Raw genomic sequence first — 14,587 nt, 5'->3', positions numbered from 1 at the left:
CTTTCCGCTAAAAAAGTTCCTTCCTACGGAGACAAAAGTTGCTTTTACAGCTGACATCACGAATTATTCAGGATGGACCTACATAGTGATTACCCCAAGAATTTTACTTCTGCTACTGGTGTGTCTTCCAACTTAGGGAAGAACAACATTGAAGTAAAGATATATTTTCCTCTTTTTTCAGACTCCAACAGTGTCAGACCTTGGCCTAAAATGACACTGAGTTTGAGTCTGGGTTACAGAGAGATCCGGGGCGGGGGACGACACACAGCAAACAAAAAACCAACCAACCAACCAAACAAAACAACACCTGAGGGGAAAAAAGGGAGAAGTAGAATTCAAGTTTACTAACTGATAGAGGAAGTCTTCCAATCATCTATGTAGGAACTTCTATCAGTAGGCAATAATAACACATTACCTAAATATTACTATGAAACATTCATGATTTTTGCACAGATAAAATGCTTTATGCTTGCAAAGAATACGAAATATAACATTTTAAATCCTATTTGTCTAAATATATACAATTATCTACAATATACCAGAAAAGCATTTGCTCGTAGATATTAATTCATTAATTAAGAATGATGTTACCATTTACCATAAAAATTAGAATTTTCAATCTAAAAATTTGGACCCAAAGAGAAAGATAAACCACAACAGGATAAAATGAGGTTTGACTGAGGGGGGGGGGGGCATTTTTTTTTCAATTAATATCTCAATAGGCTTCAATAAGAAATAAATGCTTCAAAGTATGTAAGAAAAATCAGAAACAACAAGATAAAAATGTCTTCTTTATCTCAGAGACTTCGAAGGTTTCCCCTCCAGTTTTCAATTTATTCTTTAGTTTCAAGTTGCCATCACGCTTTCACTCATGTTTATCATGTCTTCCCCAAACACCAGCATTATCAAAGCCAGAGTGACACTGGTGAAAGTATACTGATTTATTATATTTCTTCTCTCCATTTACTGACTAAATAAATATCAGAAGTTTTAATACTTTTTCAATTGAAAAAGAAAATGAAAAACCGGGGACATAAAGTTTGAATTTATCAAGACAAAACAAAAAGTCTTAATAAATGGGAAGTGTCCTTCCTGGCAACTTACAAATATCACAAAGTATTCACAGCTTCATACTGCAAATATGGTTGAGAAAGGAGATACAGGGGCCTCTTTTGAGTAATTATTTCTGACACCTAATTACTAAAATCTTGTCAGTAAAACACTGGTTCTAGTATTCTCACCTCAATCCACAATAACATCTTTTTGAGATATCATCTTCCAGTCGCATAAATGAAAGCATAAACCACTTTAATCTGGCTAAGTTGCACCATAACATTAGGAAATTGTCAAATATTGAGGCAATTAAGGTTACATAATTACTGGCACTAATTGGTAGGAGAATAAATCCCTATCCAATGGCATTCTAAAATTAAAAGTGTTATATTAAAAGATCTCTTCATATTTCTATTTCCTGCTTTTGAAAGAAAAATGTTTACTTGATGCATAATCTGAGACTCTTGTTAACATAATTCAAGAAAAAAAGACCCTTCTTAATTTTGCAGATTGCTCATATGTAGATAGACTAAAAACAATTTCAAACTGAATTCCAAACAAAATTGCCATAACTAAACTGTCTACACAGGTATGCAGAAGGCAATACTGTAGCACTGTGTAGAAATTATATTTCCTTAAAAACTATGCAGGAAGAATATCCCATGCTGGCATATAAAGTGAAGTAAACATAATTGCAACATACAAAACTGCCAAAAAAGAAATAAAAAACCAACACCAGCTAACGTTTCAACTGCTACTAAATGTCTGCTGAAATAGCTCCAACTCAACCCTTTATGAAAAGGAGAGAGGGGGTTGGGGGAGGTAGGAAAGACTTAAGATTCACTGAAAACCAATTCTAAAAATAAATGTTAAAACAATTGCTTTCTATATGTAAATGCCAATGTACATTACAATACAAATTAACGCCAATTTATTAAATTTTAATAACTTGTACAGAAATTAAAATAGGATCCAACTTTTGGCTTTTAGTTTTAATTTATAAACATGAACACTAGATTTGCATATCTTAAAATATGCATTCAATGTTCATTTCCAATCACCAAGTTAGGAGGCAAGGAAAGGGCATGTATTTGATAAAACTAGATCCTCCCATTCCCCACAGTTAAGTCTTAGTTTCATCATACAACTGTTTTCACAGACACAAATTGCTACAAACCTATATCTACATTCATGGTCTCTTTTTGAAATTGTCCTAGTATGATCTAAATATTTCATTAAATTGGAAATTATTCGAAAACCTAGAGATATGCCCATAAAACTTAGGTACTTAAACGAATAATTTCAAATACTGCAGAATTAGATTCCCAAAATCGGCACCATACGTATGGATTGCATTGTTTAAGCGTTTGGATTTACCACAGTATTTTCGGGGAAACTGAAAATTTGAGGTGTGAAGACTTTTCCAAACTTTTTAAACTGTTTCTTCAAAATAAAAAATATTAAAAAAGTAAAGAGATTGTGTACGCCCATAATTTTCAAAGTAGTCCAAATTATCTAAAAATCTCCAAATATGACCGAAGGGCTTGACACTACGCTCCACAAACAATATCCTACCGATATCATTTACGTAATATCAACTCTGAATAATTTTCCAGCCACGTAAATTATTTTAACCTAATTAGAAAACGATAGCGCCAAATATCAGATCATCTTTCAGTCCACATTCTCCAGTTTGACAGACTGTTGCCAAAAGTAACTACCTAGAGACTGTGACTATAAAGTAGCACTCAACTCCGAGGATCTATATCGTTCAGTTATCACTGCCGGGAAATAAGCAGGACCAAATACAACCAAAAGGAATACCTTTCCCTAATACGTCTGGAATGCTAAAGAGGGAGCTTCTAAATCTACGACCAAATTCTGGGACCCTTCCATCGCATTCAAATGCGAATGCCGCGCGCGAATTCCCGTCTCACATCAAAAGGTAGTGACCCTGCAAAGCCTACAGTCTGAATCCACTTGCCCCCTTAAGCAAACTCGCCAAAATCAGAACGAGGGCGAGAAAGCAGGCATGAGTACTGGGAGTTAAAGGTGGGTGGCTCAAGGAGAGCTCAAAATCCCGGCGTGACCCCAGCAGGGATGGAGGGCAAGCCAGGCCTCCCTACCCCGGGCCCGCCCAACGCCGTTCCCCCGGTACCCACACCAATTCGCAAAATTCAAGCTTACCTCCTCCTCGAGGTCCTTTCGCAAGCGCAATCCGGAGGCAGCACGGCCGCCACCGCTCCGAGGAGCGGGGGAGGCGACTCTCTGTCCCCGCGCCTGGCCCTGGGAAGACGACGACGAGGAGAAAGAAGTGCGCGCGCGGCTCCCAGGAACCCGTCCTCGGCTAGCGAGGGACTCCCAGGACGGCTGGGAAGCAGAACCCGCCTGCCGCCTCGCCAGGGTCAAATGAGCCTGGGACGGAAGAAAAAAGGAAGGACGGGAGACTGGAGAGTAAGAAAAGACAAGGAAAACACTATCAGGCCGCCAGGCGTATCGCCTCAAAATGACGCCGGAAGTCAATGGTTTGCCCTGTTCCTCTACAGACCTAGGCAGCTTCCGGCCGCCGGATTAGGCGTCAGCGCATAGGCACCGCCCCTCCGTGGACACGCCCCCCGGCATAAACTCTGCTCACAGGCAGGAGGTCGAAATTAACAAATCTGTGCTTTACGCGGAATTCCTGGAGAAGAAACCGGGAACCCAGGAGAACCAAAGCTCTCAATTAAAAGTGAATTTAACAGAAAGGCTTTTCTCCTTTTATCACATAAGTTTTTACAATAAACGTCTGTTGTAAATGTGCAAAATGCCACATTTGTTGTCGAAAGTGACTGCAGCCATTCATTTGCTCAACAACGTTTTTATTGACCCGCTCAACTGGAGCAGCAGGTGGTTTTCGTCGTGTTTTTCACACTCTGCTTTCTCAGCCTTGGCCTATTTCTGTGGAACAAACGGAATGGCACGGTTGTGTTTTTAAAGACGCGTGCAGAAATCTTTAATGTACTTCTGACAACTTTTCTTGTTTATGATGCATTTATCTGTATGAATCTAGTTATTAAAATTGCTTCAGATGGCTAGTCGAAGTCGCGAATCAAGGAAAAAATCAGTATCTAGCCTCTCACACATTAAAAAAAAATTGTCTGACAATTTTAAGGTAGCATTTATTTTTTTCTTTGACAAAACTAAGTAATAGGAAAACCTTTTATCAAAACTACTGATAAAAAGAAACTGGTACAATGATTTGATCTTGCTGGAATCAGTAAATTTCACTCTGGGAACCGAAGGGGAAAAAAATCAAGGGCATTAAACATTTCTGATGACATGCCAAGCTATTTTAGAGACAGCAGCGAAAGCTTCTCTACAAGTGGGTTTGATGAAACGCGCTGGCAGCAAGAATCCAAATCTGCCTGTATCTCGAAGTTCAATTGTAAACGAATATTTGATGCCCAAGTCATAGATCCAGTCATCCGAACCTCCAGGAGCTAGATCTGCAAAAAGAAAAAGAAATTACTTTTTGAAATAGTTGTTTCAAGTTAACTAACTAGATGGATTTTTTTTTTTTTGGCTAAAAATGAAAATAGCCTTGCTAGTTTCTAATTAGTAAATAATAGAAGTTTCTGGGAGAATATAGATATTGAAATAAAAGGATTAAGGAAGAAAATAAAAATTACCCATATAACCATACCAAGGAGTGATAAACACCATTTATATTCTAGTCTAAAGTGCATAACATTTTTTTCTACATAAAAAGATCATTCTATACAAGCTGTGTAGTAATCTGTCCTAACCAGTTTTACGTATTGAGTTCAAACCTACCTTATTTGTTTTTTCTATTTACAGCCGCAACTGCTACATATGGAAGTTCTCTGTCCAGGGGTGATGTGGGAGCTGCATCTGCACTCCCAGGACCCAAGCCACATCTGCGACCTATGCAGCTTGCAGGCAACACCAGATCTTAACCCACTGAGTGGCCAGGAATCAAAGCCACATCCTCACAGATACAATGTTGGGTCCTTAGCCAGCTGAGCCACAATGGGAGCTCTATGCCTTATCATTTGTAATGATATAGCATTGCACAATAAAGCTGGATGTAATTCAGTTTAATAATTACTTAGGCTTAGTTTTTCTAATTAATACAAATAACTTTACAATGAACATCCTTGTTTATACATAAGTATTTCTTTAGAATGTTCTTTCCTTGAAGATTTGATGGTCTAAGGGTATTATTACTTTTTACAATTGTGCAACATGTTGCCAAATAGCTTTCAAAAGAATTGAACTAATATATGCCTCCATTAGCAGGGTATGAATAGCTCTCTTCTCCTTCCATTGCCATCCATAGGAATTATGCATTTCTGGCAATATCACATTATCTGACTTTATGTTTAATTATTAGTGGGTTGACTATTTTTTTGGTATATTTATTGTCCATTTTTATAGTTTTTATCAATTGTCTTGGCTAATTTTCTTCTCAATTTGTTTTATAGACTGTTTATAAAAGCAATATTAGTGTTATTAGCCCTGTGTAATATGTGGCATTTTTTTTCTTTTTACAGCTGTAACTACAGCATATGGAAATTCCCAGGTTGGGGGTCAAATTGGAGCTTCAGCTGCTGGCCTACACCACAGCCACAGCAACACCAGATCCAAGGCACATCTGCAACCAACCTATGCCACACCTATGGCAACACTGGATTCTCAACCCTCTGAGTAAGGCCAAGGATCAAACCTGAATCCTCACAGACACCATGTTGGGTTGGGTTCTTAACCCACTGAGCCACAACAGGAACTCCGCTTTTTTTTTTTTTTTTTTTTGTAAGTTAGCTTTCAACCTGGTTTATGGCAGAGGTTGTGTGTGTGTGTGTTTATAATGTGTTTTAATACTTGGTTGGAGCAAATTCTCTCTTATTAGTCGTATTTTTCAGAATTTTACAAGCTCTTCTACCAAATGTATTCTTTCTACTAAAGTTCAAAGTCATTTAATTGTTGCAAGAAATATATAAACTTTAGAATGACTGGCACACTTTTTTGGTATTGCTTTCCCATTCAAAAACATAGCAGGTTTCTCCTTTTATTTGTCTTCTTTTAGGTACACCAGTAAAATTTTCTAGGTTTTTCAGAGATCAAATGGATTTCTGTCTGTGTACACACATATATGTTTAACGAAGAATGTATTCATGTATGTATGTATCTATATGTACAAGTCCGTATGTGGTATACCTGTATAGTGGGGGGGTGCTAGGATCTTTTTTCCATTCCACTTTCTTCCTGATTATTTTTGATATATAAGAAAATTACATATTTGTATTATGTTCAGTTCGTAGGAAGCCATCTTACTCAACTCTTTGTTACTAATATTTTTGGTTGATGTTCTACAGTTTTCTGTATACTATGCAGTGATCATTCTTCCTCTTTTTAATATCTATACTTGAATTAATTACAGAGGTATTTATTGAAGCATTGTTTATACTGAAGTATTGAAAATATCCATCAATGGTCACTTATGATGGAGCATGATAATGTGAGAAAAAAGAATGTATATGGGTTATGTGTAACTGGATCACCATGCTGTACAGTAGAAAAAAAATGTATTGGGGAAATAACAATTGATTACAATTAAGACTACTTGATAAGAAAAAAAAGAAAAAATATATCCATCAACAGAGGATTAGCTATTCGTTCGGTGAATTTTTCTGCTAGCTATTATTATTATGAGGCATTTATTCTTCCAGCTATTTTTCTATACTTACTTACACACACACACACACACACACACACACACACCATGAGATTTATACTTAATGAATGCATGAGTGGAGATGGAATGATTTCGTCAAAACAGGAAATTGTTATATAATTTCCTCCAGCCCTGAGGCACTATGGTCCTGCTTTGAGAACAAAAGTAGAGAAGAGGATGGGAATCAAAAAGCTCGAAATTTAGAAAGGAAGTTGTGACCCAGAGCAAGGACCTGGATCCGCAAAGGCAGCAACAGACCAGTGACACTAAGAGAAACAGACACCGTGTGGACCAATCTGGCCCCAGTTTGTCCTGAGATAATTTGGGGCCATTGAGAAGGAAGAGCAAGATTCTGGACTTATGACTAATAGAGCATCTGGGACTCTAGGAATTTGCTGAAAATAATAAAGATGTGATTATTAATATGAATGTGTTTTTATCCCCCTGTAGAGCATACCTGTTAAAGGAAACTCCGGGGCACTGAGTATGTTATTTCAAAGCCATTTACCAGGTGGGTAACTACCTGAAAAACCTTCCCAGGCCATTTGAGCTAAGTAGCCCCTCTCTCTGGTCGTCATTCTCAAACCCATAGCCTATTCTATTTTCCTCATTTATCAATCGGATGAAACTAAAGTTTATTATTTAATTGTTTACATCAGATCTTGGCCGACTTTTTCTGTAAAAGACCGGATGGTAAATATTTTAGGCTTTGAAGGCCACCTAGTCTATGTCACAAACAACTCTACTGTCACGAGAGCCATGCAGACAATAGGCAAGGGAATGGGTGTGGCTGTGTTTCAATAAATCTTTATTTGCAGACATCGAAATTTGAATCATATACTTTTCACATATCACAAAATTGTATTTTTCTTTTGATGTTCTTCAACAATTTAAGAACTGGAAAAACTATTCTTAGCTTAACCCAGGCTACACAAAAGCAAGCAGGGGGCTGGATTTGGTCTGTGGGTTATGGTTTGCTGACACCTAGTTAGAGGCTTATTTTCTGTTCTTCTTCTCCCATCTCCCCCTCCAGTTTCAAAAAGAGCAAAATTATCCGTTATCCCCCTATAGATACAAAGAAGTCCTTCCGCAAATACCTTCCAGCAGAAATTAACTTAAAATACTTGTTATGTATATACATAATTGATTTACTTTGTTGTATGCCTGAAATCAACACAACTTTGTAAGCCAACTATATTCCAATACCATTTAAAATAAAATATTTGTTAAGAGTTTGCCACATACATCAGTGTGACAGAAACAAAAGGCATTTAACCACAGTGTGCGATGAGCTATACTCTTGGACAGAAAAACCATGAAATGTAAATGGTATTCCTAGATTTGTATCATGTTCAACCTGCACAACTTACCATGGCGGCCCTGGGCATCTTAAACATTCTTTTGACCTTTTATGACCTTTTCTGCTCTCTTTGATATCAACTCTACAATCCTGACTCTATAGCAACGGACATAATTTTTTAAGTATCGCTTAGGTTTCTTTTTAGTATATTTCTGTGTTACTATAACCTTGTTCAGGACGGTCACAGTTATGCTTCCATTTCTTTTTTTTTTTTTTTTTTTCTTCTTAGGGCCACACCCACAGCATATGAAAGTTCCCAGGCTAGGGGTCGAATCAGAGCTACAGCTGCTGGACTAAGCCACAGCCACAGCAATGCCAGATCCAAGCCACGTCTGCAACCTACAAAGCAGTTCACAGCAATGCTGGATCTTTAACCCACTGATCCGGGCTAGGGATCGAACCTGCATCTTCATGGACACTAGTTGGGTTCGTTACTGCTGAGTCACAATGGGAACTCCTATGCTTCCATTTCTAAGGGTTATAATGCAATTGTGTTACACATGACCTTGTTTAAAGAGTCCGCTTAGAAATATTAAATCCACACAGATTTCTTTAGTACCTCACAGTTCTCCAAGATCTGAAGAATAAATACTTACATAAACTTTCTGAACCACTGCCATGCGTGTATCTGATATGTTTACTGGTTTTCTCAATGGCATGGACTGCTTCACTGGCCAACAGGGACTGAAATCAATAGGATATGGAATATCAGTTAATGTGCAGCTTGCAAACAGGACAGGTAGAAGTTACTTTCAAAAACCAATCATATATTAATTGAATCAAACTGTATATAGGAAGAAATAGAGAGGAGAATGGTTGTGGCCAGGGGCTGGGAGGGCAGGGAGAATGAGGAGATTCTGGTCAAAGGATACAGACATCCAGGTATAAGAGGAATAAGTTCTGAGCATCGAAAACACCGCCTGGCGCCTGCCTATAGTTCACGATACTGTGTATTCAATTGAAAGTTGCTACGAGAATAAATCTTAAACATTCCTACCACAAAAGAGAAACGTGTAATTTTGTGAGGTGATCGACGATGTGTTAATTAACTTTATTGCGGTAGTCATTTCACAACCTGTATGCGTATCCAATCATCACTCTGTACACCTTAAACTCACAAAATGTTATAAGTCAATTACATCTCAATAAAGCTGTAGGGAGATGATATATATGAAAAATCTGCTTTTATCCAAGAGGTAAATTGAGAAGAACAAGTTAAACTTTTGGGTTTGTTTGTTTTTTTTTTCCCTACACCCCAGGCATGCAAAAAGCTGCGAGGCCAGGGGTCAGGCTTGCACCACAGCAGTGACCTGAGCCACAGTGACAGTGCTGAATCCTTAACCTGCTAGACCACCAGAGAACTCCTTTAAAAATTTTTTTTCTTTTGGTCTTTTTAGGGCCCTGCCCGCAGCATATAGAGGTTCACAGGCTAGGGTTCTAATTGGACCTACAGCTGTCAGCCTTTGTCACAGGCACAGGAACTCAGGATCCATGCCAAGTCTGTGACCTACACCACAGCTCACAGCAACACCAGATCCTTAACCCACTGAGCGAGGCCAGGGATCGAACCTGTGTCCTTATGGATACTAGTCAGATTGGTTTCCCCTGAACCATGACAAGAGCTCCAAATTTTTCTTTCTTTCTTTCTTTCTTTTTTTTTTTTTTTTTTTTGTGGCTGCACCCAAGGCATACGGAAGTTCCTGGGCCAGGGATTGACTTGGTTATACCATAAAACAAAGTTAGGCTATAAAACAAAGTATAACTATATTTCAAAGGCAAACAACTTGGGGTTATCCCAGGCCTGGACAAAATGAGCTCCAAACTTTAAGCCCAGCTTCTCTCAACACTGTACATACCTCTTCATTCTTCTCAGACTCTATTTCCTTTTGGTGTAAAATGTCTAATAACTCCCAAACACTCATCAAATAAAAAAGTTTATGTCCCTAGTGTGTCGCAGGACGGTGACCAGGTCCTCTGTTCCACTCTATTTGTGTCTAGCTTGTGCAGTATGGTATTCACTGTCCCTCTGTTGACTGACCCAAGGACTATCGCTTCATATTATGCTGCCCCATTTCTCTGCTCAAAACAAATTTTAATGGGAGCTCCCACAATGGCACAGTGGGTTAAGAATCTGACTGCAGTGGCTCGGGTCACTGTGGAGGCTCGGGTTCGATTCCCAGCCCGGGCCAGTGGGTTAAAGGATCCAGTGTAGCCGAACCTGCGGCACAGGTCTCAGCTGTGGCTCAGAGTCAATCCCTAACCCAGGAACATCCATATACCATGGAGGAGGCCATAAAAAAAAGGTTTTAGAATTCCCATTGTGGCTCAGCAGGTTAAGAACTTGACACAGTGTCCATGAGGATGCAGGTTCGATCCCTGGCCTCGATCATTGGGTTAAGGATCTGGCATTGCCACCAGCTGAGCATAGGTTGCAGAAGCCGTTTGGATCCGGCCTTGCGGGGGCTGTGGCGTAGGCCTCAGTCACAGCTCCCATTTGACCTCTAGCCTGGGAACTTCCATGTGCTGCAGGTTGATGGAGCAAAAAACAAAAGTTGATGGAGCCCCATTATCTACAGCATAAAATGCAAATTTATTTGACATTCAAATAAGCTGACCTCATCTACTGTTTGAGGAATCGACTTCTATTTTCTTTACCCCTACACCCCCCTGAACCACTTCCTGTGTTCCCAGCTCCTGGAAAGACCTCCCTTCTCTGTCCACCTATAGCAATCCCACCTTTCAATGCCTGGCTGAAACTGCACCTGTTCCTTGATTTTATTAGTACTTTATCATTCCTTTTTCTTTACAATACATCACACCTTAATGGATTATAAGTCCTCCGGATAAGGACTTTATCCCCTGGCTTCTCTGTTTCCTTCTGAATGAGACAGAAACACCTCTAGTTATCCGAGTCAGAAGGGAGTTCTACCATCTGTGCCACTGATTTAGCAGTTACTCTGCCTTAGAGTACAGCTATTTGGTTTTTGGCTTTTGGTTTTTGGTTTTTGGGTTTTTTTAGAGCTGCACCTGTGGCATATTGAACCTCCTGAGCTAGGAGTCAAATCGGAGCCACATATGCAAACTACACTACAGCTCATGGCAATGTCAGATCCTCAACCCACTAAGCGAGACCAGAGATCGAACCCATGCCCTCATGGTTCCTAGCTGGATGTGTTACCACTGAACCACAACGGAAACTCCACAGCTTTTTGTAATATTTGCTACTGGCGGAGCTCCCTAACCATGTCATGTTCTCCTAAACGGTGGGGTCCTACCTAATGCTTCCTTCAGTGTTCATCAAATACAGTGTTTTACACATAATAAGTCTCAGCAAACATTTGTGATGATAGTAACCATAAAATAAGTTAAAATCAGACAAATTCTAGTTCTAGATCATGATCAATATCCTCTCACTTTTTCAAAGATTACACCCATAAAGGAGCTTTCCTTAAAAGTCTTCCCTTGAGAAGAAACAGGAATCACAAGTATCAAATATGTATCTGGAAGTTCCCTTCGTGGCCCAGTGGTTAACAAACCCAACAAGAATTCAAGAGGATGCGGGTTCGATCCCTGGCCTCGCTCAGCGGGGTAAGGATCCGGCGTTGCCGTGAGCTGTGGTGTAGATCGAAGACACGCCTCAGATCTGGCATTGCCATGGCTGTGTAGCTGTAGCTCCGATTCGACCCCAAGCCTGGGAACTTCCATATGCGGCAGGTGCAGCCCTAATAGCAAAAATATACGTATACATATATGTATGTATCTGTTCTAAAGAGGTAATTTTCAGACACTGCAGATAACTTTTTATTTGTCCTCAGGAATTGCTTGTTCCTAATGTGGCTCTAGCTTATTCTGTTAAGAAAATCAGGACAAAATAAGTCAATAAGAAACAAACCACTACATAAAGATCAGACCTTGGGGAAGAACTGGATTATTGCCATATACTATAGCTTTTTGTCTGGAGGACATCTGGGATGAGGGTTTGTAAGCCGAGTTGGAATTCATCAAGCACGCTTGCATCCTCTGCCATCAGCCCAAGCACAGAACATCTGGGACCAAAAAGGGGTGAGGGGGTAGCCAGCTGTGTGAGGCCCCTTTGAATGCCCTGTATCATCCACCACGTTCCCCAAAAGAAGGGAGGGTCTTGCCTCAATGCTGAAATTGGGGTTACTTTTGTTTTCTTATTTGTTTGGCCGTGTGCAAGGTAGAATTTCCCAGGCCAGGGGAATTGAACCTATATCACATCAGTGTCCCGAGCCATCTGCAGTGACAATGCCAGATTCTTAACCAGCTATGAAACAGGAGAACCCCTGCAGTTGCTTTTCCTAGGACCGAAGCCCTGCAAGTTAAAGAGGTCAGTGGAGAAACAATTCCCAATGCTTATGTTAAATCAGTAAGTGTGGTGCTAGGACGTGATGGGTGGCAGGCAGTTGTAGAAAGCTAGTCACCACCAACAACCAGAGACGCTCGTCCTTGCCCTTTCCATATGGATTCGTGTGTAGATCAGGTCAAGGTGGAATGGTTCTCTCCGGACGTTCAAGGAGCTTGTTTGCCATTTTCCTAGAGAGCTCATCTGCTGGACTGAAGTGCATGTCCTCGAAGGAAGGCTCAATACTTTATAAGCCCTCCGGAAACCTGGACTCAGGGTGACTCAAGATGCAAAGCGTCTACCCCTTTGTCCTCTAGAGGAGAACATTTCCCCGCACAGTTTTTGACTCTTGAACGAAGCATGCTTTTATTTCTGAAATGCTAGTGGGAAAATTAATTAAGCAGCACTTACCAGTTCCTCGTGGTCTTTGGTTTTGCTTCTGCTATAGGAATATGGAAACACGATCTTCTGGGAGTACGAGTGCATGCTGATGTAAGCTTTGATGTGGTTGATGTTTCTTCTCAGGAAATCGGCCACCGCCTTCACTTCTGGTTCCGACTCTGGGTAAGGTCCACAGTAGGTTTCTGAGCACGAGAAACTTGAGGCACCTTCCTCTGTAGTGACAACGGATGGGGCAGAATTATGAGGAGATACACACCCTATTGTAACGTGCTTTTTGGTTTTGGTTTTGTTTTTTTTTCTTTTTAGGGCCACACCCACGGCACATGGAGGTTCCCAGGCTAGGCGTCTAATCAGAGCTACAGCTACCAGCCTACACCACAGCCACCGCAACGCGGGATCTGAGCCACATCTGCAACCTACACCGAGCTCTCAGCAACGCCAGATCCTTAACCCACTGAGCAAGACCAGGGATTGAACCCACATCCTCATGGATGCTAATCGGGTTCATTACCGCTGAGCCACGACAGGAACTCCACACCCTATTATAACTTGTGATCTCCCCCCAAATGTATTGACAATGTACCTATGACGTCACGTTTTTAGATAAATGAACTTGCTCGAGCTCAACAAAGAACATATTTCTGATGTCTACTAAATATTTATTTTGAATTCAGATATTTATATGCCCCCAGCAAATAATCTAAGAGTTGCTACCTGAGGGCAGCCATCTCGCAGCCTCAAGAAAGTGGCTGAGATGTTAGCCCTGCCTCCAAACTTGTGGTTATGTGGGAAAAATAAACCCCATTTTCTTTAATCATTGTAAGTTTGGTTTTTTCTGGTATATGTAGTTTAAAAATCCCTAATTAAGGAGTTCCTGTCATTGTTCAGTGGTAACAAACTCGACTAGTATCCATGACGTTGCCAGTTCAATCCCTGGCCTCGATCAGTGGGTTAAGGATCCAGTGTTGCCATGAGCTGTGGTGTAGTTCACAGACCCAGCTTGGATCTGGCATAGCTGTGGCTGTGGTGTAGGTCGGCAGCTGCAGCTCCGATTCAGTCCCTAGCCCGGGAACCTCCACATGCATGGATATGGCCCTAAAAATACAAAAAAAAAAAAAAATTTTTTTAAAACAAAACCCCCTAATTAATATACCCCGTAAAAGAAAAGTCTCATTTGGGAACTCAGAATAGCAAGTCTGCTCTCAGTGCTACTTGTAACTTGCTTAAGTGGTTTAGTAAATAAAATGAGATGGTGATACTTTATGTCAGAATAGCACTTTTTCATTTTTTTCTTTTTTTTTTTTCCTTTTTTTCTTTTTAGGGCTGCACCTGGGGCATATGGAAGTTCCCAGGTTAGGGGTCAAATCAGAGCTGCAGCTGCCAGCCTACACCACAGCCACAGCAACGTCAGATCTGAGCCACATCTGTGACCTATGCTGCATCTTGTAACAACACCAGATCCTTAACCTACTGAATGAGGCCAGGGATTGAACCCACATCCTCATGAGCCACAACAGGAACTCCCAACACCTGTTCATTTCTTTGAGAAATTAGAGTAAACATTGCTTCACATGGTGACCTGATGCCCAATCCTTCTCTTTTCTGCATCTAATTCACAAGGCTGGAGCTCCAGGGAGCCACTTTTGACCCAAAAGATGTTTTTCTGCTGCAA

At 40.4% G+C, this 14,587-nt stretch overlaps 2 protein-coding genes across 25 annotated transcripts in view; both read right to left on the bottom strand.

The window, feature by feature from the left end:
- The window catches only part of ZC3H13 (zinc finger CCCH-type containing 13), an 88,776-nt gene extending 85,215 nt beyond the window's left edge, over positions 1-3,561 (bottom strand). For all 23 annotated transcript variants that reach the window (XM_084981769.1, XM_084981772.1, XM_084981770.1 and 20 more), the window contains exon 1: positions 3,241-3,561. The gene's annotated coding sequence lies outside the window, so the exon portion shown is untranslated. The remainder of the gene's footprint in view (positions 1-3,240) is intronic.
- A 630-nt stretch (positions 3,562-4,191) lies between these two features.
- The window catches only part of CPB2 (carboxypeptidase B2), a 59,155-nt gene continuing 48,759 nt past the window's right edge, over positions 4,192-14,587 (bottom strand). For both annotated transcript variants that reach the window (XM_001929146.5, XM_084981797.1), the window contains 3 exons: positions 12,925-13,127; positions 8,744-8,831; positions 4,192-4,538 (listed from right to left, as the gene is read on the bottom strand). In XM_001929146.5, the coding sequence (XP_001929181.1) occupies positions 4,354-4,538; positions 8,744-8,831; positions 12,925-13,127 (476 nt within the window). In that variant the 3' untranslated portion in view covers positions 4,192-4,353. The remainder of the gene's footprint in view (positions 4,539-8,743; positions 8,832-12,924; positions 13,128-14,587) is intronic.

Source organism: Sus scrofa, chromosome 11 (genome assembly GCF_054392235.1).
Source record: "Sus scrofa isolate SSC_HxYL_T2T_F1_AM1 chromosome 11, Sscrofa_HxYL_maternal_Yorkshire_Landrace_v2.0, whole genome shotgun sequence".
In the NCBI taxonomy this organism is placed as follows: Eukaryota; Metazoa; Chordata; class Mammalia; order Artiodactyla; family Suidae; genus Sus; species Sus scrofa.
The sequence above is the reverse complement of the archived record's forward strand: the minus strand, read 5'-3'. Positions and strand labels throughout refer to the sequence as shown.